The sequence below is a fragment of the Quercus lobata genome, chromosome 9 (genome assembly GCF_001633185.2).
Source record: "Quercus lobata isolate SW786 chromosome 9, ValleyOak3.0 Primary Assembly, whole genome shotgun sequence".
NCBI classification, from domain to species: Eukaryota; Viridiplantae; Streptophyta; class Magnoliopsida; order Fagales; family Fagaceae; genus Quercus; species Quercus lobata.
The window spans coordinates 45,686,752-45,714,205 of NC_044912.1; the positions used below are offsets into that span (position 1 = coordinate 45,686,752).

General features: G+C 35.1%; 1 protein-coding gene and 1 long non-coding RNA gene across 6 annotated transcripts; both read left to right on the plus strand.

Moving 5' to 3' along the window:
* The first annotated feature begins 1,845 nt into the window (after positions 1-1,845).
* LOC115959760 lies at positions 1,846-15,988 on the plus strand. The gene is made up of 14 exons (XM_031078304.1): positions 1,846-2,277; positions 4,736-4,845; positions 5,852-5,914; positions 5,997-6,189; positions 6,416-6,520; positions 6,695-6,825; positions 6,942-7,509; positions 9,919-9,984; positions 10,167-10,243; positions 10,750-11,028; positions 12,923-13,262; positions 13,375-13,527; positions 14,436-14,972; positions 15,523-15,988. Exons 1-14 carry the CDS (start codon positions 2,008-2,010, stop codon positions 15,709-15,711), a joined length of 3,081 nt encoding a protein of 1,026 aa, XP_030934164.1. The 5' UTR covers positions 1,846-2,007; the 3' UTR covers positions 15,712-15,988.
* Positions 15,989-17,640: 1,652 nt separating this feature from the next.
* LOC115959763 lies at positions 17,641-27,407 on the plus strand. 5 transcript variants are annotated; one of them, XR_004084987.1, is made up of 6 exons: positions 17,641-17,753; positions 17,873-18,039; positions 18,232-18,300; positions 18,607-18,782; positions 19,084-19,150; positions 27,302-27,407. It is a non-coding gene; the product is annotated as an uncharacterized LOC115959763 (long non-coding RNA). The 5 variants fall into 5 exon arrangements; XR_004084989.1 differs by having other exon boundaries at positions 18,612-18,782; XR_004084990.1 differs by having other exon boundaries at positions 17,873-18,300; positions 19,084-19,157.
* Positions 27,408-27,454: the final 47 nt, after the last annotated feature.

The window sequence follows — 27,454 nt, forward strand, 5'->3', positions numbered from 1 at the left end:
TATCCAAATCTGTTTCCAGTCCATGCCAAGAAAGTACCAAGACTCGATTGATCCACATATTCACCAGAGCTTAGAGTTGGCGCCAACAATTAGATTAGGGATTTTTTATTATTTATTTTTTTTGAGAATCAATTAGCTTAGGGATTAGGGAGGCAATATTATTAAGAGAGGGTTTTTGGATTTGGGCTTTTAGAAAAGTGCTTTTCTTAAAGTGTGATTTGCAATTGATGCTTGGAGGTCCAGTACGACAAGGCAGAAAATCACAATAGTGGGATCAAACACATGATTTTTAAATCCTACTAAAGGTCCATTTGGATATAGTTAAAAATTGAAAATTGAAACTGAAAACTGAAAAATACTGTAACAGAATCATTGTGTAAATAATACCATGGGACCCATTTTTAATGAAAAAATTGTTGAAAAGTGTAGTTCATGGGACTCATGAACAGTGCACGATAGCATTATTCACATAAGAAAAGTCAAAAAGTTATAGCTTGGAAAAAAAAAAAAAAATCTGAAACGCAAATGTGCGTCTGGGAAGTGCAAAACGCGCTTCCCAAACGCACTCTAAATGCAACCAAAAAAAAAAAAATGCTATCATAATTTTTCGTCAAAAAGCAAAAACTAAACGGGCACTTAACCTTAGACCGTTAGACGTACTTTGTAAGACTTGTTACAATTGGAGTGATAATTATAATTTTTCATTATTTAAGGTGTAAAGTGTAAAGTACCCTTATAATTTGGGGTAGATTATATAATTTGACTTTATTTTTAAATTTTATATAAGAATTGTTGTGATAGATTTGAAACCCAAAATATCATTCTAACCTCTTATAAATAAATAAAAATTTGTAAAGAGAAAAGTAATTTTTCCCCATATGATAAGGAGAAGGATTTGAAACTACATGTTTGCATTAAAAACACTAGAAAATGTCAAGTGGCCAACCACTTGAGTTACAAAATTCTTAATAGGGCTATCTACATACATGCTCCACTCAACCAAACTCGATTGGGATTGATCTGATCTAATTCAAGTGAGAAAGCCCATCTCTTGGAGATCTTGTAAATCTCCGATCCAATTGAGAAAGTCCATCTTTGGATCTCTGGCAGATCAGCCAAAATCTCTCTTTGTTGATGTGTCCTTTAGTTTCATCCAAAATCGATAACCATTGGACAACTGACTCAGCCTGACCTGTCACTTCTCTTTGGTTTAGTGCAAGTCTTGTTTTTTTGCCACTCGACGGGATCAGGTTGTGTTTGGATTGAGCCTAAGCTTGTCTTGACTTGACCTATGGACAACCCAAGCTCTTGACACAAGATTGATTTTTGAAATAATTTATAAGGGCCAAGTTAGGGCATCTATTAACAATTCATCTTCGAAAACTTTTTATAGAAAATTGAAAAACTTGTCAAAAAAGTTAGTCATTTCTTTATTTTCCTATAAAATGTTTTTTAAAATAGTTTACTAATGTATATCTTAAGAGAATATGTTTGTAATACTCTATATAAAATGAAAAATGTTATGTCCACAGTATTTTTATAACAAATCATGTGTATCAAGTTGTTACTAAGGACAAGAAAGTAATTTTTGTGGTTGATTCAAATTAAAAATCCATAACAATCTGTCACTTAAGATTTGTTGTAAAAATATAAAAATATTATAATCATAACATTTTTTTATTATTTATAAAATACTAGTAATTTGGTTTTTCCTAACTAAAAACACTTTTTAAATTCCACACGCAATCATTTGGAGAAGTTTCTTCTTCAAATTTTTTTTTTTTGGAAAAGTTAAGTTGGAAACGAATAGAAGAAGAGAAGATTAACAAAAAAAACAAAACAAAAAACAAAAAAAGAAAAGATTGAAGCCGCGGCATATGCTTTGTATTGAAATATCGACACATAGAGATATTCCCAATCACAATCGCAATCACTCCTCTCCTCTTCTCTTCTTCTTCTTTAAAGACAAATCTCTGCGATTGTGTACGGACAAAATAGTATGCAATAATGGAGGGCATACAGCAACGACTAGAGACGTGGATGAGAGAGCAACGAGCAAAGATCCTCAATGCCTCTTCCTCGTGGGGTCCACTGCAATGGCGAGTGATGAAGTGGCCATGGAACAGCAGCGACAGAGAGCAGAGGAAGCGGATCCAGGAGGAGTACGAGCGTCGCAAGAAGCAACTCAAACATCTCTGTCGTGATCTCAAGGCTGAGTCTGTCTCTGACTTGCAAGACATCCTCTGCTGCATGGTTCTCTCCGAATGCGTTTACAAGGTAAGCTTCTCGCTTCTTTTATAGAAAACAAAACATGGGTCTTTTTTTGTGTGTGTGTGTGTGTGTTGAACAATGAATAATTCATTTTTCTTAGACCAACCCAGTTGGAATTGGTTAACTTATCAAACAAAGAAAACAAACCCAGTTGAAATTGGTTATTGGGTTTGTTAGAAAAGTGAAGAAATGGGAAGGAATATAGGATTTGGAGGAGTTTGTGTTTCTTAAACGACAGTTTTAGGTTTTTTTGTTAATGGGATTTCTTGGTTTTTAAGAAATTTGAGGACTTCAGAAATGAGACTGATATGTGCATGCTTAAGAGGGGTGTTAAAACTTTTGAATGATATACAAAATGTACAGGTACTACATTTATAGGCATTGTCTAGGAGTAATTCATTTTCTGAGACCAACCCAGTTGGAATTGGTTAACTTATCAACCCAAAAAAAAAAAAAAAAAACAGTTGAAATTGGTTATTGGGTTTGTTAGAAAAGTGAAGAAATGGAAAGGAAATTGAAGATTTGGAGGAGTTTGTGTTTCTTAAACGACAAGTTTAGGTTTTTTTTTGTTAATGGGGTTTCTTGGTTTTTAGAAAATTTGAGGACAGGAAGGGGAAATGAGATTAATATGTTGTGGTGCATACAGAGGGAACGTAATCAACGTACGTTTGAGGATGTGGAGAGTTTGGGAGACCAGTTGCTTGCTTCTTTCATTGATTATTGGTTTGACTGGTCTCGGGCTTGGGGACTCACATCTTGTGACTCCATCCCTTTGTTCTTTAGTTCTCTTCTTTTTTGTTTTTCCCATCTTAATTTTGTACCTTTTGACTGCTATGTGCTTTTCTTGCATATTGTAGTGTCTTTAATATATTTTTTCTTACCTATCATAAAAAAAGAGAGAGATTAATATGTGCTTGATTAAGAGGGGTGTTAAAACTTTTGAATGATAACCAAAACGTACAACTACTACATTTATATTTATAGGCATAGTCTAGGACTAGTGGTATAACTAATACAATATATGAAGTGCAGTGGGCCTAAAGAGAACATAATCTAATAGTGGGGTTTATTACCTTAACTGTATACCTATATTTATAGGTATTAAATCCACAACTTCTTCTTCCATCCTGTTATTATAGAAGGAGTACTTTCTATTTTAGCTTGAGCTCATTGGTACATTATAACTATGTTTTATTTTTCTCGCTTAGCTCTATGTGGATCGTTTGGAGAGAGAGAAATAATTCCTTCAATGGTGTTGAGTTTTCTACCATTGAGCTGAAGTTCTTAATTTCACATGCTTTATATGACTGGTCTAATACTCTAGGCAATGTTTCTTCTCATCCTTTTGTATATTTCATTAACTGTATCTGATTCTAATTCTTTAAGGGACTCCTCTTCAAACTTGACATATACTAAGGCTCTCCACTTAGTGTGCATTTGGAACGCAGGTTGAATGTGTGTTTCTGCGTTTTGCTGAAAAATGGTGGCCCCGTGCACTGTTCATGAGACTCGCAAGTACGGAATTTAGCAAAAGAACCTTTAAAACTAGGTCCCACATGGCACTATTCATATTTAAAAATTATTTTACTATAGTGTTTTCAGTAATAAGTTTTCAGTTTTCAGCAAATAAGTAGTATCCAAATAGACCTTTATTATAAAATTTTCATAATAATAATAAAAATGTATAAACTTTTAATGAAAATGACTAGAAAAGTGTAGCCATAATAATTGAGTAGTATACAGGAGATAAGTAAAGAAGAAAAGCTAAGATTTAAATCTACAAAGATCAATCAAATCAAGAAATTCAAAGATGCATTGAGATGAAAAGTGATCTAAAAATAGTGACTTAAGTCAATCAATGAGAATTCAATTCCACAAAGTTCCAAGCATACGTCTCACTCCAGATAGCACACATCAAGCATAATGGTAGTAATAGTATGGCATTCCAAACGCTTGAAGTTTTTTCCTCTCTCTCTCTCGATCTCTCTCTCAGTTCAAACAATACAATATTGATGTCTCTTGAAATAGCCTCTCCAACATGCAATTGACCACACTACCAACTTAGGCATAACCCAAGAGATCATATACAAAGAAAATACTAATGACCGCAACACCCTAAAGGCGATGGTCCATTGTTTCCTCACTTTTGTTTGCACGTAAACACCAGTGAACCATATATAGCTATCTTGCATTTCTTGAGGTAATTCATGGATCACTGCAACATTGTTTTCCCTTGAGCCCTTTTGTCATTCAGATTAGAATGTGGCTATAATTAAATGGGAGAGATGTTTGTCAGTGTCATGTATGTGTGTTTCAGTTGACCTTACAGTTTACAAAATTGGAATGCAACAAAAGCTTTGATAATCATGACATGTCTTTTTTGGTGGAATAGTTATGAATAAATGTCCTGTAGGCACTGAAAATGAATTTGCTTATATTTACGATGTTTTTCTTCATTATGAAGAGACCTGCTGCTGATATGGTACGGGCCGTAAATAAATTTAAGGCCGACTTTGGAGGGCAAGTTGTTTCTTTGGAGCGTGTGCAGCCTTCTTCAGATCATGTTCCTCACAGGTTTATTCTGCTCTATATCTTTTAATATTCATTTAAAAGATTTCTCTATACTGCCAAATGTATTCCTAATCCTTTTTTGTTAAAAATGATTGCTGGATTGGCTTTCTAATATCTTTTACCATTTCTGAAAAAACATAGTTAGCTGCTACCCTCTTACTGTTTCCTTTTTGTCCTTTTTCTATTGGCACATTTTTAGGTTATATGGAGACATTGTGTATATTAAGTTTTTGGGCAACAAAAGGCTACACTTTTTTTATACTAATAAACGTATCATTAAAACAAAAAATGTAAAAGGGTTTCCTAGCACATGGGATGTATATTGCCTAGAAACAAATAGAAAAGATTAGTATCTAAAATTTAACATATCTAGAAAATCAAGGAAGCTTGAGGGAGAAACTATATTGATTGCCTGTGTCCACTCAAAGAAGGCTACATTTATAAATATTCGGACTTTGCATTACCACAGTCTTTTATGAGTTTTTATTGAGCAATGTATATAAGCATAATTCACGTCATACCACATGTCAAGTGGTGTACCATACCCCTTTCTTGTCCTGTGTACAATGATAATCTTCCAAGTAGTAGAGATTTTTTTCATGTTAATAAATGTAAAACACGGAAGATGCTGATGAATTAGAAGATCTTTATGCCTTTTGCCTAAAAATGCTTTAGATATGTCATGCGTGGTTTCCAGTGGCAGCTGGTGCAAACCAAAGTATGGAACTTTATACAAGTTGAAACTTCAAAATTCTGTAGTTATTTTAGTTAATGGTATGAATGGTAGTGGTGACGTTAAATTTCCATGAAATTACTCTAGTTTCATTTAAATTACTAAAGTTATTTGTCTACCTATGCATACTTTTGTTAGTTATATGTCTACTTATGCATACTCTTGTCTTTTTTTTCATTTTTTTTGCCAAAGTGAATTTCATTTTCATTTTTTGAATAATCACTCTTAATTTTTTCTGTTTATCATATAACTTCTTTTTCATCTTGGTTGTTGCAGGTATCTTTTGGCAGAAGCTGGTGACACATTATTTGCTTCCTTTATTGGAACGAAGCAGTACAAGTAAGAATGATAGAATTTATTGATTTAGTTATCTCAGTCTCTATAATTTTATAAGTATGAATTTTATTTTGTGCAAATCAAGGGATGTCATGGCTGATGCAAACATACTGCAAGGGGCTATATTTCATGAGGATAGTATGGAAGTTGCTGAGGAGATTGAAACGGTTAAGTCTGAACAACATGAAAGTCGAAAAGGAAATTTGGAAAACTTGTGGAATCCCCTTGAATCAAAATCTAAGCAACTAAAAGATAAATCTAAACCTGCTGCCCATCGAGTAAGATAGCAGTTATTGTTTTCATGGTTTTGTTGATTGTGTTTCATCAACATATGTCAAATATGTTAGCGCGTTATACTTTTTTTTCCCCTCGTTTTCTAAGCATATCTAATTCGCTATATGCCAATGTATTGGTTGGTTATTCCTAGATTCTACAGATGCTCTTATTTTGTATAATTGTCTATGTATTTTTCTGATTTTTTTTTTCTCTTTCAAATTTTTTCAGGGCTTTTTGGCCCGTGCTAAAGGGATACCTGCTTTGGAGTTGTACAGACTTGCTCAGAAGAAGAAGCGAAAGCTTGTATTATGTGGACATTCACTTGGTGGAGCAGTAAGTCTGATTAGACTGCTTTGCTTCAGTTTTAGCCAGTTCTCTGCATATAATTAATTGATGTAGTCGGTGTACCTGGGCTGCTGCCCCTTGGTCTACTCAATTAATTGTATATTATTAAAAAAATATAATTAATTAATAAATTTATTATCTGCTCTTATTTTGTCTTTGTAGGTAGCAACATTAGCTACCCTTGCCATTTTGAGGGTTATAGCTGCCTCATCATCTTCAAAGGAGAGTGACAAAGTTTTAGTTAAATGTATAACATTCTCCCAGCCCCCAGTTGGAAATGCTGCTTTAAAAGAGTAGGCATCTTCTTAGTAATTATATTATTTCTGAATATTTGAGTTCCTGATATTATTCTTTTTTATTTATTTAATTATTAGTTTAAGACAACACATCCATATTTTTTTTCTTTCAGCTATGTTAATAGAAAAGGATGGCATCACTATTTCAAGAGTTATTGTATTCCAGAAGATCTGGTGCCTCGTATCTTGTCTCCCGCATATTTTCATCATTATAATGCACAGGCTCAATCAATGCCTTCTGATGCTGAATCTACTAATATATCTATGTTAAAACGTGAGGAAGGGATAGATAAGCTAAAAGAGAATGAGGGGGAGCAGTTGGTTTTGGGATTGGGTCCTGTACAGAGTTCATTTTGGAGGCTTTCAAGGCTTGTTCCTTTGGAGGGTGTAATGAGACAGTTGAATAAATACAGAGGAAAACGATTTGTACCTGCAGAAACATCTACGTCTGCTGATTCTGTTGCAACATCTTTGGTTGAAGATGAAGTAGTTGGGCCACAGTCTCTTGTAATCCAAGAGGGTTCAGATGGCATTTCTCTTAAGCCATTTTCTGACACTGATAAAGCGCCACCAGAGGTAGTAACAAGTGGAAAGGTAGCAGAACAAGGTGACATTAAAGGTGGGGATAGCAAGAGCTGGCGTAGAGTGCCCTATTTACCTTCTTATGTACCTTTTGGGCAGGTATATATAATGAATTCCTGCTTCATTTATTTGTCTGTTTGTTTTTCATTCGTTTATCGTAGATTATTTTTGCCAGATAGAAATAAGCTGGGTTTGATTGACTAAACTGTTCTTAGGAAAAAGTGAATCTTTACAAAGCTGTAACTAAGAAAGTAAGCTGCCTATATTTATGAATTAAGCTGTAACAAATGAACATTGCACAAGAGATGGAAAAGGAGCTGAAATTATATCAGTACTCTGAATGCTTTGGTGTCCGCTGATATATTTCATTGTGAGTCTGCATTAACTATGCCTCCTTGGGTTAGTTTTTGATAATGATCTCCTGTCCCATCCTTAGCCCAAAAAAATTCCCCAACAAACTCTATTAACTATATTAGCCATGCTAGTGACAGGAGATCATCATATTGGTTGAGATATCCATATGGTCTCAATATGAAGCATGTCTCTTAATTGTGAAAATGGATTTTTGTAGTTTAAAATATTAATGGTCTTGCTTTTGTCATGTGATAGCTTGGAACAAACCTCTTCCGGGTTAGTGGCTATAGAAATAAAATAGACTCAGTCCCTTTTGGGATTTGGTTGCAAAGAGCAAGTAATGCCTCTAGCAAGATGGTTGGAAATTATATATGGTACCTGGGTAAACTGCAACAAGATAGAAGGCCACTCTTGAAAATGGTTTTCTTCAAACAAGTTTGACTTATGAGTTTGGATAGTTTTTTATTATTATTATTATTATTATTATTATTATTATTATTATTATTTTTAAAATATTTTTGGGGAAATTACACTCTATCCCCTAAATTATACCCCCTTTTACACTTACCCCTCTAAACTATTACCCGTGTGACACTTTATACCCCATCTCATTGGTAATTGTTTAGGGAAGTGTGTATTCTCATCATTTAAGGGGGTAAGTATAAAAAGAGTATAATTTAGGAGGGTAAGTGTAAAAAGGGGTATAGTTTAGTGGGTTAAAGTGTGCATTCTTGTAGTTTATGTGGTATAGTTTGGGGGGGGGAGGGGGGGTTAAAGTGTAATTTCCCCTATATTTTTATTACACTATTTGCTTATGTACTTTTATTAGAGCCTCACTTTTTTTAGGTACACTTGTACTTTTGCCAACTTTTAGCAAAGAGCTAATCCAAATGCACTGTATTGAGGAAGAAAAGGAATAAGAAGAAGTATCATGAATAATGGAAACTGGAAAAGTTAATGAGTTCTAGCTTAAACGGCACTTACTTTTCCCACAATAATGGGATGTAGGGTGAGGTAGTGGATTCAATGCCCACTGAGTGCAAGTATGCTTATCATTCAAATATAAAAAAAAATTAAAGAAGGAAAAAAAAGATAAAAAAGAAAGAAAGAAAGACTACATAAAAGCAATTAACAAAGAGTTCTCAGGTTAATAGGACAGAGTAAGTGGACACTTAGAATGCATCTATGGAAGTAAATGGTTAGTTAGTAGCTAGAGCTGGATGAGTACCATACCAACACAAGTGATCCATCAATGCTAGAAGAGTAGATGTCAGGGTAAAGGGATGATGTTTCAAGAAGGTAGCACAGCAACAGACATGGAAGATGGAACTTAAGGGCCGGAATGTGGCATCAACTCAAGAAAAAAATGCATTGTAGATTTAAGTCAGCAGTTGAGAGCTTTGAATGAGAGCATTGACTAAACTACTCCAAATTTATAAATGGGAATCTAAGGGGTTGAAAACAAAATTGTTGAGAAGGAGAAATGACAACAAAAGAATTAAGTATAACCTCAGTAGGGGAAAAGGAAAGACAACCATGTTCTAGCCTTTTAGGGCTTTGACATTGTGTTACATGTAAAAGTTGTTGAATAAATGTAGAACCAGTTTCAAGTCATGAATGTTAAAAATGAGCATGCAAAATGCATCTAATTCTGTGGATAAGATGTTGCTGGCTTGTATAAGTTGTTTCATTCTTTTTCATTGCTTTTTTGTAGTCTATTGATTCTTGTAGGGGTCTCTGATCATTTGTTTGTGACATTATTGACTTGCTAGTAAGTTTGAGTTCCTGGGAATTACCTTTTTGTCCCTCCACTGCTTATAAGTTTGTGAAATGACCTGAGAGGTCCCAACTCTTTTAAATTCCAACACAAGTGGCTGCCTTCTAGTCTTCTACCACCAAACAAGTTCGACACAGTCTTTGAGAGTAATTTATGTAAAAGTAAATTTCGCTGGCAATTAATATTTTATTGCATGAGGTATTAGTGTGCTTGTCTGTTTTCTCTCTCCAACATCAGAGGCATCATTACATGTTGTTTGCCATAATAGTTGTCTTGAACTCAGTCTTCACACATCTGTTCTTTATATCGGGTCTGTAATTTTGGTGTGTTTGATTTTTATTTTATTGACTTCATTGGTATCTATTTATTTACTACAGCTTTATCTCTTGGGGAATTCATCAGTAGAATCACTATCGGGTGCTGAGTATTCGAAGTTGACATCGGTATGTCTTCCTTTGTTTAGAAATCTCCCTCTCTCTTGGTTGGGGGTGGCAAGATTTTTAATAATTCTGCGGCCTAAATCTTATGATTTCAACAGCCTTTTGTGATACTGAGTGGTAGCTTGTAGTAGTATCTTTTGGGATCTCTCATTTTGTTTACTTTCTTCTGGCAAAGACATTTTCAGGTCAGATCTGTGATTGCGGAATTAAGGGAACGGTTTCAATCGCATTCTATGAGGTCATATAGGCTCCGATTTCAGAGGTGTGGATCGTTGTTTATTAAAAAATATACCTATTACATTTGTTAATGAGTTAATCACACAATTTAGTTGTGCTTGTATTTTGTTCCCTTTTTCTACCAAATTGGTTCTCAATGTTTACATTGGTTGGTAGGTTCTTGTTTGCATAATTTCCCTGGTATTGGACCAAGGAATTTTCATAGGCAGTTCAAGGGTTGTTAGTAAAATTATTGATTGCTAATACTGTAGTAAGATTTATTCAACGTGTTTTAAAACATATAAAACAGTTTAAGTTCGTCAATAAACTACAATTATTCACCCTCTTGCTAATGCAACTTATATACATTTTTTCAAGAAGATCTTGAAATCATTATAGTTCCTTGCGGTCTCTACTTGGATATGTGACAGTGGATGGTCATTTTTGGAATCATATTTAGCAAGAAATTTCAGGATTCATAAGTCTCATATTTGATGGAATTGTCTTCTTCTTCTTCTTCCCTTTTTTTTTTTTTTTTTTTTTTTTTTGCAGAATCTATGACCTATGCATGGGTGATAATCCTTCATCTTTCTTGGGAATTGAGCAACTGCAGCAGTATACACATCTGCAGCAGTGGCTTGGTCTTTCAGTTGCCTCTGTAGAGCTTGGGCATATTGTAGAGTCTCCAGTTATTCGCACAGCTACTTCAATTGCTCCTCTTGGATGGAATGGAGTACCTGGCGGGAAGAATGGAGAACCTTTAAAAGTCGATATCACTGGATTTGGCTTGCATCTGTGTACACTGGTTCACGCTCAAGTGAATGGTAACTGGTATGGTCCTTGGCAATTTTTATGGCTCTCCCCACCCTTCTTTTGTGAATTAATTTTACAATTAAGCACATCCTACATGATATATTACGATACGATGACTTTAGTGCAACCTGCCAGGATTGCTTCATTGTCATCGTGCATATCATCATTCATGATCAGTGTCTTTTTTAGATCACCTTTAGGACTGACTACCAAGGCTTGATTGTTGTTGTCGTGTTTTATAGATCACCTATACTGAACACAAAGACCTAATTTCCTGATACTTTTGGCAGCGGCCATTTTTTTTTCCTTCCCTTTTTTTAAATATATGCTTCTCACTAATGTTTCTTGATTCAATTGTTTCTTTGCTACACCTGTTTGAGCTTTGACCTGACCAATATGCTCTTCACTTCTGTACCGGTTTCTATTGAGTGCATTCATACATTAAGGGATCACATTAAAGGAATATTTATCTTCTAAGCTTTTTTGTTGCTGGAGCATTGCCTCATGATCATCATAAATTAAATTGCAAAGTGAATTGCACATTCTTTATTCTAGTGACTACCATATAGGTTCAAGGTACACTTACTGTAAATCTTGTTAATATAACTTTGTATTGGATTAGTATTTTTGACAAATCTACTATTGGATTATGCCGTCTTCTTTAAATCTCCAAGCTTGCATATTATCAAGATATGATTAGATGTCAATAACTATCTTATTTATAAAATGTTTTGCTTTCAAATTTTTCCTATTTTAAAAATTTATGTTAAACATGAATTTATAGACATGTTGTAAGTAATATATGATTGACATGAAATTTGGCATGCTATGTATGTGTTAAGAATCAATAGAACATGTAATTCAATAGTGGGGTTTTCAATTATTTTTTTATAAGTATATAAATTTATTAAAAAAAAAAATTCAAATCAAGTACATGGGATGTATACAAGAAAAGAGTGCTAAAGAAAATAAAAACAAACCAGAAAAAACACAACTGTTATCTAGAGCCCAGGGAGTCCGTGAAATCTGGGAGCTCCTTAATTGAAGAAGACATTGAGCATGTTGGCCACTCATATAATGACTTCAAAAACAAAAACTTCATTATGTTGAGCTCTTGGCCCTCAAAGCATCTCATGTTTCATTCATGCCATATATGCCACATGAGACAAAATGGAACCACTATATATATATATTCCCCACAGATTGGTTTAGCTTTGTGTTTATTATCAAGTATATGTGTTTATTTGCTCCAGCAGCCTCTCCTTGATTGGTTGAGAAAAGGATTTTGTGGGGTTGACCGTTTGTATTACTCACAATTGCCAATTGCTAGGCCCAAGAAAATTGAGAAACTAGGTTAGCCATAGGTGGAGAGTATTACTATATGGCGTTGTTCAGCTATTATTTTGTTTCAACTTTATCTACAGGATTTGATATTTGTTTATTTATTTTTAACACCCGAGTATTTTTGTGAATGAGAGTATTCTTAGGAAGGTAACACTACAGAAGCTATGAGTCATTTGAGATTGTTGGTGATGTTTTAGAGAGAATGATCAACATCCCATTTCAACAAATGGTGCGTTCTGGTTCACAGTAGTGGATTTTGTACGGCCATTAGAGTTTTATGAAATGGTATCTAATTGAGTTCCATGTCTTGCTGTTGAAGTTGTCCTGACACTTGGTGCAGTGTTTATGGTTTTTACTTTTCAATTGTTCTGTTTTTGGCCAACATAATTTTGATAGCATATTTTCTTCTGTAACACAACTCTACTATCCACCTGTCCATATGCATATGTGTGGGCGGAGCTTGAGAATGAAAAAAAAAGAGGGGGGTGGGAGGTTCTTTTTTTCCCAGAACCTCCATGGGTGTCTTTTGGTTTGAGATACATCATGATTTTGTATTTATCCTATTCAGGTGTTCTACTAGAGTGGAATCATTCCCCTCAGTTCCGAATTATTCTTCAAATTGTGAAATGGAGCGAGAATTACAACAAATGCGAGTTTTGGTTGGAGCGCCATTGAGACAACCACCAAAGCATCAGATAGTGGCAGATCCATTGATGCCTTTGTTTTCTTCTATTGATTCAGATGCTGCCCATCTCAATCATGAAAATACTTCAGGTTCCTTTCATGATGAAAAAATTATTCGCCCTGAAGGTTTGAATGATTTTTTTGTGTTCTGCACCAGTGATTTTGCTACTGTCTCTAAGGAGGTTCATGTTAGAACTCGTAGGGTCCGGTTACTTGGCCTTGAGGTACTGATGTTTAAATATATATGAAAAATATGATTTACAAAAGATGTTTCTTTTTTTTTTTCTTTTTTTTTTTGTTATTTATATAGTGACACATGACTTATGGGCCATGTAGGGTGCTGGTAAAACTTCTCTTCTTAAGGCAATACTTAGTCAAAGTAGAGTAAACACTAATGCCTATGTTGAGAATATGCTTCCTGAGAGTGATGATCAAGAAGGGATTGCTGGTGGTTTATGCTACTGTGTTTCAGCAGGGGTAAATTTGCAGGTATTCATTTTTTTTTTTTTTAACTGTAAAAGATGTTACTTGTTTATACGAAATTTTTATTCTCCTCTATTACACTTTAACATTGGCACTGTATTTGATTGGTCTTGGGTTTGGGGACTCATATCTAGTGAATCTCACCCGTTGTTTTGCAGATTCGCTTCTTTCTTGTATATAGTTTCTGATTTCTTTTGTATTTTTTGGCTGCTTTATGTTGTTTGCATAAAGAAGTCCTTTATTAATAATATTTTTTCTTATCTATCAAAAAAAAAAAAAAAATTGCTGTAATTTCCACCAATTGTACCATACTACACTTATAGCTGATCAAGCTGTTCCGTGTGACCCAAGCATGCCAATGAGTTTTAGTTCAAATGGCACCTCCTGCTTGTAAGAGTAAGGTGGAGGATAAGGTTGTGGGTTTGAGATCCACTTGCATGTATAACTTACAAATAAAGAAAAGTAGTGACCCAGGCATATTGACCCTGATAATCTATCTTGGACATGCTTGATATTAGTTCACTTGTGGGGAGCCAATTAACTGTAGTTCACAGGATACTTTCTCCTGCCATAAAGAATGGGTGGAGGTGGACATTCTTCTACCAGAGGTTGTTAAGTTGTTTACATTGAAAAGGACCTTGTTGAAGTGTTTATATTTACCAACTAATGGAGCAATGTAGATGCTTCATGCTAGTTAATGATTTTGATGAGATAAGGCCTCTAACATTAGGATAGATGGAGTTTAGGCAGAGTATGCTCTCAGCTTCTAATTATATCATTGATCTGATTAGGTCGAGAAGGATTTCTCATGTGTTTATCCTCTCTCTCATGGTTATTATTAGTATATTTCTCGACTTTTTGTCTTTAATTTCTCTCCCCCTGTTCATATATTTATTTAATTATTTTCACTGCAGGATCTGAATAGGGAAGTTTCTCGTTTTAGAGATGAACTATGGATGGGAATTCGTGATCTTAGTCGGAAGACAGATCTGATTGTTCTTGTGCATAACCTGTCCCATAAAATACCCCGATACAATCACTCAGATTTGTCACAACAGAAGCCAGTCCTTTCTCTTCTGTTGGATGAGGCCAAATCTCTAGGAATCCCTTGGGTTCTTGCCATAACAAACAAATTTTCTGTCAGTGCACATCAGCAAAAAGCAGCAATAGATGCTGTTGTGCAGGCATACCAAGCATCTTTAAGCTCAACTGGAGTTATCAATTCCTGTCCATATGTTATGCCTGGTGTTGCAAGTGCTTCTTTGTCTTGGGGTGCAACTGGCGGAGATTCTGATGGGAGGATGGGTGCTCAAAAACTTATTTTTGCCCCAATCAATCTTGTTCGGAGGCCTTTCCAGAAGAAAGATATTGTTCTTTCAGTGGAGGGTGTTGCCTCTCTTTGTCAGCTAATCCATCGTGTGCTTCGAAGCCAAGAGGAAGACTCTTTCCAGGTAAAAGCATTTAAATTGATTTTGTATTAACAGAATGTAATGTTTGAACCCCTTCTTACTAATGGTTTTGTGTTAAGTTATGACTATGGGCACAAATTTTTTGATGCAGTAGCAAGGGGTGTTGAATTTGCTGACAATATTCAAAAATGAATTTGGGCATTGAATTTTTTTTTTTATGATATTTTTTTTGGGGGTGGGGGAGGGAGGGGGTCTGCAACAAGGGTTGATAAAAGAAATTGGGTGTTTAGAATATTGGAGAGTTTCATGAATGATTTCATTGTCGCTGGATTGCATTAATCACCCATGTATGAATCTAGTCTAGGTCATTGAGGAACTTCGTGACTTCTTGTTGTTGGTTAGGTCATATACTTTGCAATCTTTTTTATATGTTGGTACTACTTTAGTTGATTATCCCAAAAACCATTTTACTGGTTACTTTGATGCTCTCTGGTTCTATTAATAACCATGTTGTAATATGTGTTGTGGTTTGTTGTTCATATGGTTTTCTTTTCAATATTAATTTTAATGTTTTTCTTTTTTCAAATAAAAGGAACTTGCTAAAGATAGACTTATGGTGGAGTTGGCACGAGAACAAGCAATGGTTATAGGAGCAAGTAGAGATGCTCAGGCCAAGGCATCCTCCTTAACAGCTGCAGCTGTGGGTGCTTCCCTCGGTGCCGGTCTTGGTATTGTCTTGGCTGTTGTGATGGGTGCAGCATCTGCCTTGAGGAAGCCCTGAGAATTTACTCCATTTTTTTTTTTTTAATTTTAATTTTTTCAGAATTGAGAGTTTGGTAAATTTTTTTTTAATTTTTTTAATTTTTAGTTTTCCCATGTGGCCATTTTTGTCAATACTAGAGTTAATCATCTTACAAGGCATTGCTTCATATAGGCAAAGGGGCTTAGGCTTCTCTTTGAAGTTCTATTTGTTTATTAATAGTTTTGAACCTATGCCATCTCTCCTGGATGTACAGATTGTATATGTTGGTGAACAATGTCATTGATGATTTCAAGAATATACCCCAGTATAAACTACCTCCCATTAATAAAGAGTTGAGCACATTTAATCTCTAACACCTCTAACCCACTACTAATCAATAAAATATTTTTATTTCTTTCATTTTGGATTTTATTATTTTTACTATTTAAATAAAATAAATGTCAATTCCATGTAAGACCTTAAATCTATGGGGAAATATAACGGGGCACCAACACAACCTCACCAATTCACGCGGATAGGGGTGTTCACCAAACCACATAAACCGCACCAAAATTGCTCGCAAAATGGTATAACCGCACCGCACCACACCGCATGGTACAGTGCAGTTTGCGGTTTTATTATAAGAAAACAGCACAAACTGCACCGCACTGCACCCTCTTTATATATTAATATATTTATTTATTTATTTTTAATATTAAATATATTATTAATAGTTTAATAACCCTGATTTTCACAAAAAAAAAAAAAATTGTTTAATAATCCTAGCAAGTGTTGACTAGAAAAGCTAACCCAAAATAAAGAAAAACTAGCTCAATAATTTAAAACGTGGCCCAAAAAAAGGGAAAAATTAGTTTTGGGCTAAGTAAGAAAAGCCCAAAATTTGAAAAATATATAGACTTCAAACCGCATCTTATACATAGTATCGCACATGTGATTGTAAAAATAAAGTGAGGTGCGGTTATGGTTTTAGCTAAACTCTGAACCGTACCGCACATGTGACCGTAAAAACAAGGTGTAGTGTGATTATAATTTTAGCTAAACCACACTGCAAAGTGCGGTACTAAAAATGGTCCAAAACCGCACCACATCGCACCGCGAACACTCCTACATGCGGGTTTGTCCAAACAAAAAATTGGTGGACTGAGGGTGGGGCCTCTCACATACTTACTATGATAAGGCTAGTGATACAGGACCAGGAAAAAAAATGCAATGACTCAAACTCGTGCCATCACATATACAAATAGAAATTGTGGACTCAAAAGGAATTGGTTATTGTTGCAAGAAACAAGATTTTATTGTCTTGATACTTATTGACCTCATATCATCTTGAAATGTTACAAGCATAGAGGTTATAAGAAGAAAATGTAGTGTGAATGTGTATTTGTAAAAATTCACATTCAATAAAAACTTGAAATTTAAATATTTTATTGATGTGATCTTTATTTTTTGTAGAGTTTTAAAATTTTGATTTTACATCTTGAAGATGTATATTGTTTACATCAGTAGCCTCTTCATTTATACTTTTCCACTAAGTGTCACAAAATAATGTTACACGTGTTTAGTTTGTCTAATAAAATAATGTCACGTGATAGACTAAAAATGACGTGAATAATAGAAACAATTGATACTTATAATAAATTTCACAATAAATTTAATTTTTCACAAATACTTATAATAAATTTCAGAATAAATTTCATTATAGTTAAAATAATTAATTATGATATAAATACTTAAATAATTTCACAAATACTTATAAAAAGTTGCATTTGTAATATTATTTAATCCTTAAACTTAAATAATTGTTTGGGGCAAGCAGCCAAGATTCAAAAAAGTTATTCACTGTATACTGTGTAAGCCCTTACGGAAAAAAAAAAAAAAAAAATGTTGTGTGGCTCTTTTCTTACCACGTATCCACATGAGGTCATGAGGACAACATTATTTCAGAAAGGGATTGTTGTGTAAGGGAACTTGTTTCAGCCAAGGCAGAACTTGTTTCAGAAATTTTCTCCTCCTTTCAACTGCTACACCGCAATAAGGGAGGAAAGTCTTGGTCTTCAGTGGTAAATGTTTCTTTCACTTTCAGTTTCACTACACTTTTTTTTCTTTCTTTCCTTCATTTTCTCTCAGATCCCATCTCTTGCTCTGTCTTTTTTCTTTCTTTCTTTCATTCCCTCAACAGACAAAGACCATTGAAATCAAAGAGAACTCAAGCACGAAATGGGGATGGCTTCAAGGAACACCCGATCATGAACCACGCCTAGCTGACGCACCCATTTCAAGGCACCTCCTGTCGTCGGCAACAAATAGTTTTTCAGCTTTGAACAGTTCCGGCGCTGAGATTCACAAGTATTTAAAACCCATATCGATTTCTTTTTAAAAAATATTTAAGTCATAATTTTTTATTTATTGATTATATGTTCTGGTTTTGTTTAGTAACATCTGAAATTTGTATGAACTGTAATTTTTGTTAAGAGGATTTTTTTTTAATGAGACTTTTGTAAGAAGTTGTTTGGTGGTAAGAGTGTTGTTTTTGGTTAGCTTGTTTCAGGTGTGTAGCTTGCGTTTCAACTTTCGAGGAGGAGGAGGGCTAGGAGAAAAGAGTGAAGGGTAGTTATGTCTTTTTAGAAAAATATAATTTGTCAGATACTTTTCCTTGTTCCCATAAAATCATTGCTGTCCTGTAAAAAAGCAAAAAACAACAAATAAAGTATTCCGGACCCGATCACAATATACATTACATTGAAAGACCATTAATATCTCACCGACACACACCAACCACTACAAGATAAAGTCAAATTCAAAAAGTTAAAAAACGGACAAAACATTAATAAAGCTACAGCTTCAGTTAATCACAGTTAGTCTTAAAAGAATAAATCAATAAAGAGAGATCTCATTCATTCCATTTCATTTCAGCTCAGTGATTTCAGGTAAAGAGAGAGAGTCAGAGAGAAAAACCTTGAGGGAGCACCGGAGCAGGGAGGCCTGAAGGTTGAGGCTGAGGCAGTGACCGTCACTGACGAGCGATCTCCGATGACGACGATGTGCTCTGGACTGCGACTGGAGCGAGGGAGGCGTTGCTCTGTTTTTAGGTTTGCTTTAGCTTTTATGGTTTAGTGATTTGAGGTTTCTGATTCAGTGATTTGCTCGGTTTTTTTTTTTTTTTTTTTTTCCGTAGGTTTGCTTCCTCTGTAATCTGTTGGGCTTGATGTTGGGCTAGCCGTCCGTTGTTTTGCTCTGTTACAAATTTTTTTTGGGGGTTTTTTTTTTTTTTTTGCCTGAAAGTAGAACAATAAATTTATTTATTTTTTTAAAAATTTGAGGGTGTTCCTAATTTTTTTTTAAGGGTAAACAAATAATATATATTTTTAATTATTATATATATATTTTCAGGTCAGGTGTTGCCGGGAACACCACACCCTGAGCATAACGTGGCACCACCACTGCTTGCAGCAAGCAGGTACACCGTACGTACATTACTATCATGTTATTCAAAAAGTGGAAAACTTTTATTAATTCTTGTAATACATAATATTTCCAGGCCTTTCATTCCTATTATGAAATCAATTGCTTAGGTTAATCTTTTTATGGTGGAGATATTAATATTTGTAATAAAAAATCCAATTACAAATAATTGAGATCATATTATCATTGTTAGACTATCTTAAAGCAAAAAAAATAATGTTGTGCTCAGTTTCTAAACCGTAAATTAACTAGAAAAGTAGCAGTTTTTTTTTTTGGTTTGCTGAATGAAAAGTAGTAGACATATAGACAAACAAAGCCAGCAATATTGAATTATAGAAATACATAAAGTGGCATGGCTTGATAGAAATACAAAAGTGGCATGGTATGAATACATGAAGTGGCGTGAAACAATTGTGGCATGGTAGAAGTACAAAAGTAGTATACAAATAGACAAACAAAACTAGCAAAACCTAAGTGGTATGATAGACCAAAAAAATTTAATAGTAGCCAACAAAGAAATTAAAAGACTAGCAGACTACTTGTGAAATAGTAACACAATCATCCATTGTCCGACAATGTCCTACTAGAGTTGTATTCTATGAAGCACGAGTGCGTTTCGGGACTCGGGTGTGGGTGCGGGTGCGGGACTCAACAATTTTTGAAAAAGTAAGGTGCGGTGCTGCGGGACTCGGCGATTAAAAAATTATTAAAAATATTTTTATTTATATATTTTTACTATTAAAATATTCTTAAAAAACACATTACCATGCCTTGATTCACAAAACAAAGAAAGAAGAAGGCAAGAAACATGTTACCATGCGTTTGAGGTCAGAATTTCAGCTGTTTTGGTGAGTTTCAAGGCCGATATCGGCCTGTTTCGGCCGTTTCCAACCTGTTTTGGCCATATCAGTCGCCGGCTGATACGACCTGATATGGCTGATACGGCTCGATTCTGGCCGAATCAGTTGGTTCGGCGCAAATCGAGTTGAGTCGGCGCGAATCTGAGAAAAAAAAAAAAAAAACAAAACTTAGACGCGGCACCGACGTGCGGGCAACCACGTCGGACGCTGCGTCCCGCGTCGGGTTGCATCGGACTCGGGTGTGGCACCCTCCCAGTCGCGTCTGTGCTTTCTAGGTTGTATTCTTGGTTAATATTCTTAAAAACGTCTTTCATTGTTGGCCTTCCATCTGGTTCTTTTTTTACACAGCGTCTTGCCAATTTATAGGCATTTGCGAGCTTCAACTTTTCTAGTTATGTGGGAGTTGAAGCACGTAGTCCAACACATCTTCATCAGCAAATGAATATTTCTTTTTTTGTTTTTTTTGAAAAATCAAATGACCAATTTGATTCCTTCTTCTGACATGATGAAACCATATCATCTAAATACTCGCCATGGATGAGTTCCAATATTAGAACTCCAAAACAATAGACATCAACTTTTGGAGTCAAAATCATTGTTCCAACACATTCTGCAAAGACAAAGACAACAATCCAACATTAGTTATAATCTAAGCCCTATGTTACTTCAAGATAATAAGAACTATATTACCAGGCGGAATGTATCCAGGTGGGCTTGCACATCGTGTCTCATATGGGGTATTAAAATCCACAAGCTTGGCTAGCCCGAAATCTGATATATGGGGCTCGTATTCATCATCCAACAGAATATTTTTGCTATTTATATCACGATAGATAAATTGCTTTTTGCAATTATGGTGCATATAAGATAGCGATGCTGTCACACCTTTGATAACTTTAAACCGGCTAGACCAATTTAGGCCTCTAGCAGTGTCTTCATTTCTCAACACATTTGCCAAGCTTCCCTTTTCAAAGTACTCATATATGAAAAATGAGACCCTTCTATGTATGCAATAACCATAAAGCTTTACAATGTTTCGATGTCCCGTTTCCTCTAGTGCTTGTAGCTTCTTTAAACTTTCTTTTGTCATATCCTCTACCATCAGGCAAGGCATGGAGTTTCTTAATAGCTACATTGCCAATTGATTCCAACTGCACTTTGTATACACTCCCTTCTCCTCCAATACCAATGCGAAATTTGTTATGAAAATCCTCCGTGACTTGAATTATTTCGTCAAACAATTTTTTTCCTTTAGCAGAAGATTGAATTGGGAGGTAGTCTTCATGAACTTCACCTTGTTGGTGAATCTCACATTCTTCTATTATTTGTTCACCTTGTGAGTATTTTTTTTCTTCCATAGATCAAGTAAATTACAATGAAAATGAATGGTACAACTCCAAAAGAACCAAAAATAAATGAAATGACATAAATTCTACTAGCCAAAACATGATGGTGTTTCTTGGAGGCATGGCTGCCCTGTGTCATCCCTATTTGATTGCCACATAATCCTTTATTCCCCCCCAATGCTTCAATGGGAGCAAGTAGAAATGTTGCACTGTTGGGAATAGGGCCTTGCAATTGATTGAATGAGACATCAGCATACATTAGCCACTTCATATCTTCAAAAGAAGAAGGAATTTCACCAGAGATATTGTTGTGAGAGATGTTCAGCATCACTAAGTTTTGCAAAATAACTACATTGCTTGGAATTTCCCCTTCAAGACAGTTGTGACTCAAATCTAGCTGACACAATCGTGCAAACTGTACTGGCTGATCAGGAATATTTTGATTGAACTTATTGTAACTCAAGTTCAAGTAAATAAGTTGTGTGAAATTACCCAAACATCCCGATATTGGTTGGCTAAACATGTTGGCAAACAAGTCCAAAAAGAGAAGCTTGGTTAAAGCTCCTTATTCTTGTGGAATGATGCCGGAAAGTTGATTGCCATTCAATAGCAACTTGAAAAGGGATGTCAATTTCCCAAGTTGCCTAGGAATTTCCCCAACCAATCTATTCCAAGACAAGTTAAGTACACCTAATTGGGTTGAGTTTCCTATTATTGCCAGTATGGTGCCGGTGATGTTATACGCAATAAGGAGCATATTTAGCTTCGGGCAACTTGCCCAGTTGCTTGAGATTTCACCAAAAAAATTATTATGGCTAAGATCAATAAAATTGAGCCATGGATAGGCACCAAAATCTTCAGACAGATTTTTGCTCAATTTATTTCCTTTCAATTGTAACCTCAACAAGGCAAAGAAATTTCGCAAGCTTTTGGGTATTTGACCATTGAATTGGTTGCAGTGAACTTTCGAAGTAATCCACCTTGGCAGATATTTTGAGGCAATGAACCAGTGAAGTAGTTCATATCGAGTATCAATGCAGTTAAATTCACCAAGTTTCCCAACTCGAGGAATGGTTCCAAACAGTTGATTATCACGAAGGAACAAAGTTTCCAAATTCTTCAACTTACCAATTGAAGTAGGCACTGATCCAGTAAGTTTATTTTCATGTAGTTGTAATTGTTTCAAGGAATTTAAATTTCCTAGCTCCTCAAGAATACAGCCAGAAAGATTATTTGTATTGACATGAAAAAGTTTAAGTTGGCCAAGTGAACCTATGGAAGCTGGAATTGAACCGCAAAGACTATTGTTTTCAAGACTTAAGCTAATCAAAGATTTCATGTTGCTAACTTCATGTGGAATTGGGCCTAAAGTAAATTGCAAAATAAATGTACTAATGTACATTTTGTAAGGTTCCCAAAGGTGGAAGGGATTGGACCTATTAGGCACATAATCATCCATAATGAATCGATGAGGCAGTTAATAAAAAAAGTCACCGAACAGCAGCGATAGCGTGAAGAACAGCAGCAGTAACGAAAAACAACAGCAGCAGCATGAGCAGCAGTGCAAGAATGATAGCTACATTATTTTGTACGGCTGGTTGAGAAAAAAAGGTATTGTGATGTGTAAAAAGGGCTGAGAAGAAGATGTGGGTGTTATTGTTATAGATATGATATTGATGTTTGGAATTTCCATTATTCTGAGATCTTCTATTGTATTTAGTCACTGAGTGAAGGAGTATAAGGCTTAGCAACCAAATTCAAGCTGTTTTTCCTTTGGACAACCAAATTCAAATTCATCTTTAGAGGTCAATCTTTGAAGTGATATATCATGGAATAGATCTATTTGAAATAGTAATTGTTTATGCTATTTGTATTCCAATTACAAAAAAAAAGAAAAAAGAAACTAAATAGAGACATTTAAAACTCCTACCAAATTCAAACAAATGAAATTAATATTTTGCTAATGAAGTATCTCGCGCATTGCAAGGATTATTGCTTAGTACTACATATAATTACAGAAGACAATGCTAAGGCTTTGCAATTTGTTAAGTTTGAGGCTTCCGTTGCTTCACATGGGTTCAAATGTTATCAAGGGGAAAAATTTGTAGACAATATCCAGCAGGCTCAGTCAAAATATGTCCTCATGGACTGGACTGGGAGGGTACAAAAATACAAAAGTTCCCAACTTTATTAATATCATCTTACCTTTGGAACAAAGTAAGTCTAGCACCACACTAATATTTAGAACTTTACCACAATTTTGTCATTTGGCAAGTTCTAAGGGTGGAAATAAAATGGTGGGTCCATGTAAGTCTATGATTCCATCACTAAAAATGGTGGGTCCATGTAAGTCTATGATTCCATCACTAATGAGCCATTACATGACAAATTTATGTCAAAATTGTAGAAATTAGTGTAGTGTTAGATTTACTCTTTGGAAAAAGCTACAAGCAGAGAAGTCAGGAACTTTTTGCTTTTTATGTGCATGGTCCTAGTCCTACTTAATAATTGCTTGTTTTTGGTTTGATTTTATGCTTTCCAACCATGTCTTTAATATTCCAATTTCCAAATACAATATATAATGGATCCTACTCATGAGCCTATCACATTTGCAAGTGCCATTGATATTGTGTTATACTTCCAAGTTGCTCTCTGATCATAATTCCCGAACTCTCATTACTTGCGTGAGGTTGGGTTCAGTAGTGTGTATAATCCTGATCTACTTGACAAGCGTTTCCTCGTTCAAGCATAGTGCCAATGTCATTTTCGGTTTTTTGGGTAGCATTATCGTTCATGTTCACAGTTTTGGCTGCAGACTCTACTTCTCAAGCCAATGGTTTGATAGAATGGAAATCATCACTCGATGCTCGAAGCCAACAAGTACTCTCTTCTTGGACATTTGCTCCAAATAATGGCAGCCCATGCAACTGGTTGGGTGTTATGTGCCATCGTGGTCCAACCAATACATTATGTGCCTAACAAGTCCATTTCCTTCCACCTTTGGGAACCTTACAAAATGTACATTAGTACATTTATTTTGCAATTTACTTTAGACCCAATTCCACATGAAGTTAGCAATATGAAATCTTTGATTAGCTTAAGTCTTGAAAACAATAGTCTTTGCGGTTCAATTCCAGCTTCCATAGGTTCTCTTGGCCAACTTAAACTTTTCCATGTCAATTCAAATAATCTTTCTGGCTGTATTCCTAAGGAGCTAGGAAATTTAAATTCCTTGAAACGATTACAACTACATGAAAATAAACTTACTGGACCAGTGCCTGCTTCAATTGGTAAGTTGAAGAATTTGGAAACTTTGTTCCTTTGTGATAATCAACTGTTTGGAACCATTCCTTGAGTTGGGAAACTTGGTGAATTTAACTGCATTAATACTCGATATGAACTACTTCACTGGTTCATTGCCTCAAAATATTTGCCAAGGTGGATTACTTCGAAAATTCACTGCAACCAATTCAGTGGTCAAATACCCAAAAGCTTGCGAAATTTCTCTGCCTTGTTGAGGTTACAATTGAAAGGAAATAAATTGAGCGAAAATCTGTCTGAAGATTTTGGTGCCTATCCATGGCTCAATTTTATTGATCTTAGCTATAATTATATTTTTGGTGAAATCTCAAGCAATTGGGCAAGTTGTTCGAAGCTAAATATGCTCCTTATTGCGTATAACATCACTGGCACCATACTGGCAATAATAGGAAACTCAACCCAATTAGGTGTACTTGACTTGTCTTGGAATAGATTGGTTGGGGAAATTCCTAGGCAACTTGGGAAGTTGACATCCCTTTTCAAGTTGCTATTGAATGGCAATCAACTTTCTGGCATCATTCCACAAGAATTAGGAGCTTTAACAAAGCTTCTCTTTTTGGACTTGTCTGCCAACATGTTTAGCCAGCCAATATCGGGATGTTTGGGTAATTTCACACAACTTATTTACTTGAACTTGAGTTACAAAAAGTTCAATCAAAATATTCCTGATCAGCCAGTACAGTTTGCACGATTGTGTCAGCTAGATTTGAGTCACAACTGTCTTGAAGGGGAAATTCCAAGCAATGTAGTTATTTTGCAAAACTTAGTGATGCTGAACATCTCTCACAACAATATCTCTGGTGAAATTCCTTCTTCTTTTGAAGATATGAAGTGGCTAATGTATGCTGATGTCTCATTCAATCAATTGCAAGGCCCTATTCCCAATAGTGCAACATTTCTACTTGCTCCCATTGAAGCATTGGGGGGGAATAAAGGATTATGTGGCAATCAAAGCATTAGGGATGACACAGTGCAGCCATGCCTCCAAGAAACACCATCATGTTTTGGCTAGTAGAATTTATGTCATTTCATTTATTTTTGGTTCTTTTGGAGTTGTACCATTCATTTTCATTGTAATTTACTTGATCTATGGAAGAAAAAAAATACTCACAAGGTGAACAAATAATAGAAGAATGTGAGATTCACCAACAAGGTGAAGTTCATGAAGACTACCTCCCAATTCAATCTTCTGCTAAAGGAAAAAAATTGTTTGACGAAATAATTCAAGTCACGGAGGATTTTCATAACAAATTTCGCATTGGTATTGGAGAAGGGAGTGTATACAAAGTGCAGTTGGAATCAATTGGCAATGTAGCTATTAAGAAACTCCATGCCTTGCCTGATGGTAGAGGATATGACAAAAGAAAGTTTAAAGGAGCTACAAGCACTAGAGGAAACGGGTCATCGAAACATTGTAAAGCTTTATGGTTATTGCATACATAGAAGGGTCTCATTTTTCATATATGAGTACTTTGAAAAGGGAAGCTTGGCAAATGTGTTGAGAAATGAAGACACTGCTAGAGGCCTAAATTGGTCTAGCCGGTTTAAAGTTATCAAAGGTGTGACAGCATCGCTATCTTATATGCACCATAATTGCAAAAAGCAATTTATCTATCGTGATATAAATAGCAAAAATATTCTGTTGGATGATGAATACGAGCCCCATATATCAGATTTCGGGCTAGCCAGGCTTGTGGATTTTAATACCCCATATGAGACACGATGTGCAAGCCCACCTGGATACATTCCGCCTGGTAATATAGTTCTTATTATCTTGAAGTAACATAGGGCTTAGATTATAACTAATGTTGGATTGTTGTCTTTGTCTTTGCAGAATGTGTTGGAACAATGATTTTGACTCCAAAAGTTGATGTCTATTGTTTTGGAGTTCTAATATTGGAACTCATCCATGGCGAGTATTTAGATGATATGGTTTCATCATGTAAGAAGAAGGAATCAAATTGGTCATTTGATTTTTCAAAAAAAACAAAAAAAGAAATATTCATTTGCTGATGAAGATGTGTTGGATTGTGCCCTTCAGCTCCCACAGAACTAGAAAAGTTGAAGCTTGCAAATGCCTATAAATTGGCAAGACGTTGTGTGAAAAAAGAACTAGATGGAAGGGCAACAATGAAAGACATTTTTAAGAATATTAGCCAAGAATGTCGGACAATGGATGATTATGTGTTACTATTTCACAAGTAGTCTGCTAGTATTTTTTTGTCTGCTAGTCTTTTAATTTCTTTGTTTGGTACTATTAAATTTTTTTGGTCTATCATACCACTTAGGTTTTGCTAGTTTTGTTTGTCTATTTGTATACTACTTTTTTATTTCTACCATGCCACAATTGTTTCACGCCACTTCATGTATTCATACCATGCCACTTTTGTATTTCTATCAAGCCATGCCACTTTATGTATTTCTATAATTCAATATTGCTGGTTTTGTTTGTCTATATGTCTACTACTTTTCATTCAGCAAACCAAAAAAAAAAAAAAACTGCTACTTTTCTAGTTAATTTACGGTTTAGAAACTAAATATATATACACCATATTAAGGACACAACATTATTATTTTTGCTTTAAGATAGTCTAACAATGATAATATGATCTCAACTAGTTGAAGATGAAGATGAAGTAGTTGGGCCACAGTCTCTTGTAATCCAAGAGGGTTCAGATGGCATTTCCCTTAAGCCATTTTCTGACACTGATAAAGCGCCACCAGAGGTATCAACAAGTGGAAAGTTAGCAGAACAAGGTGACATTAAAGGTG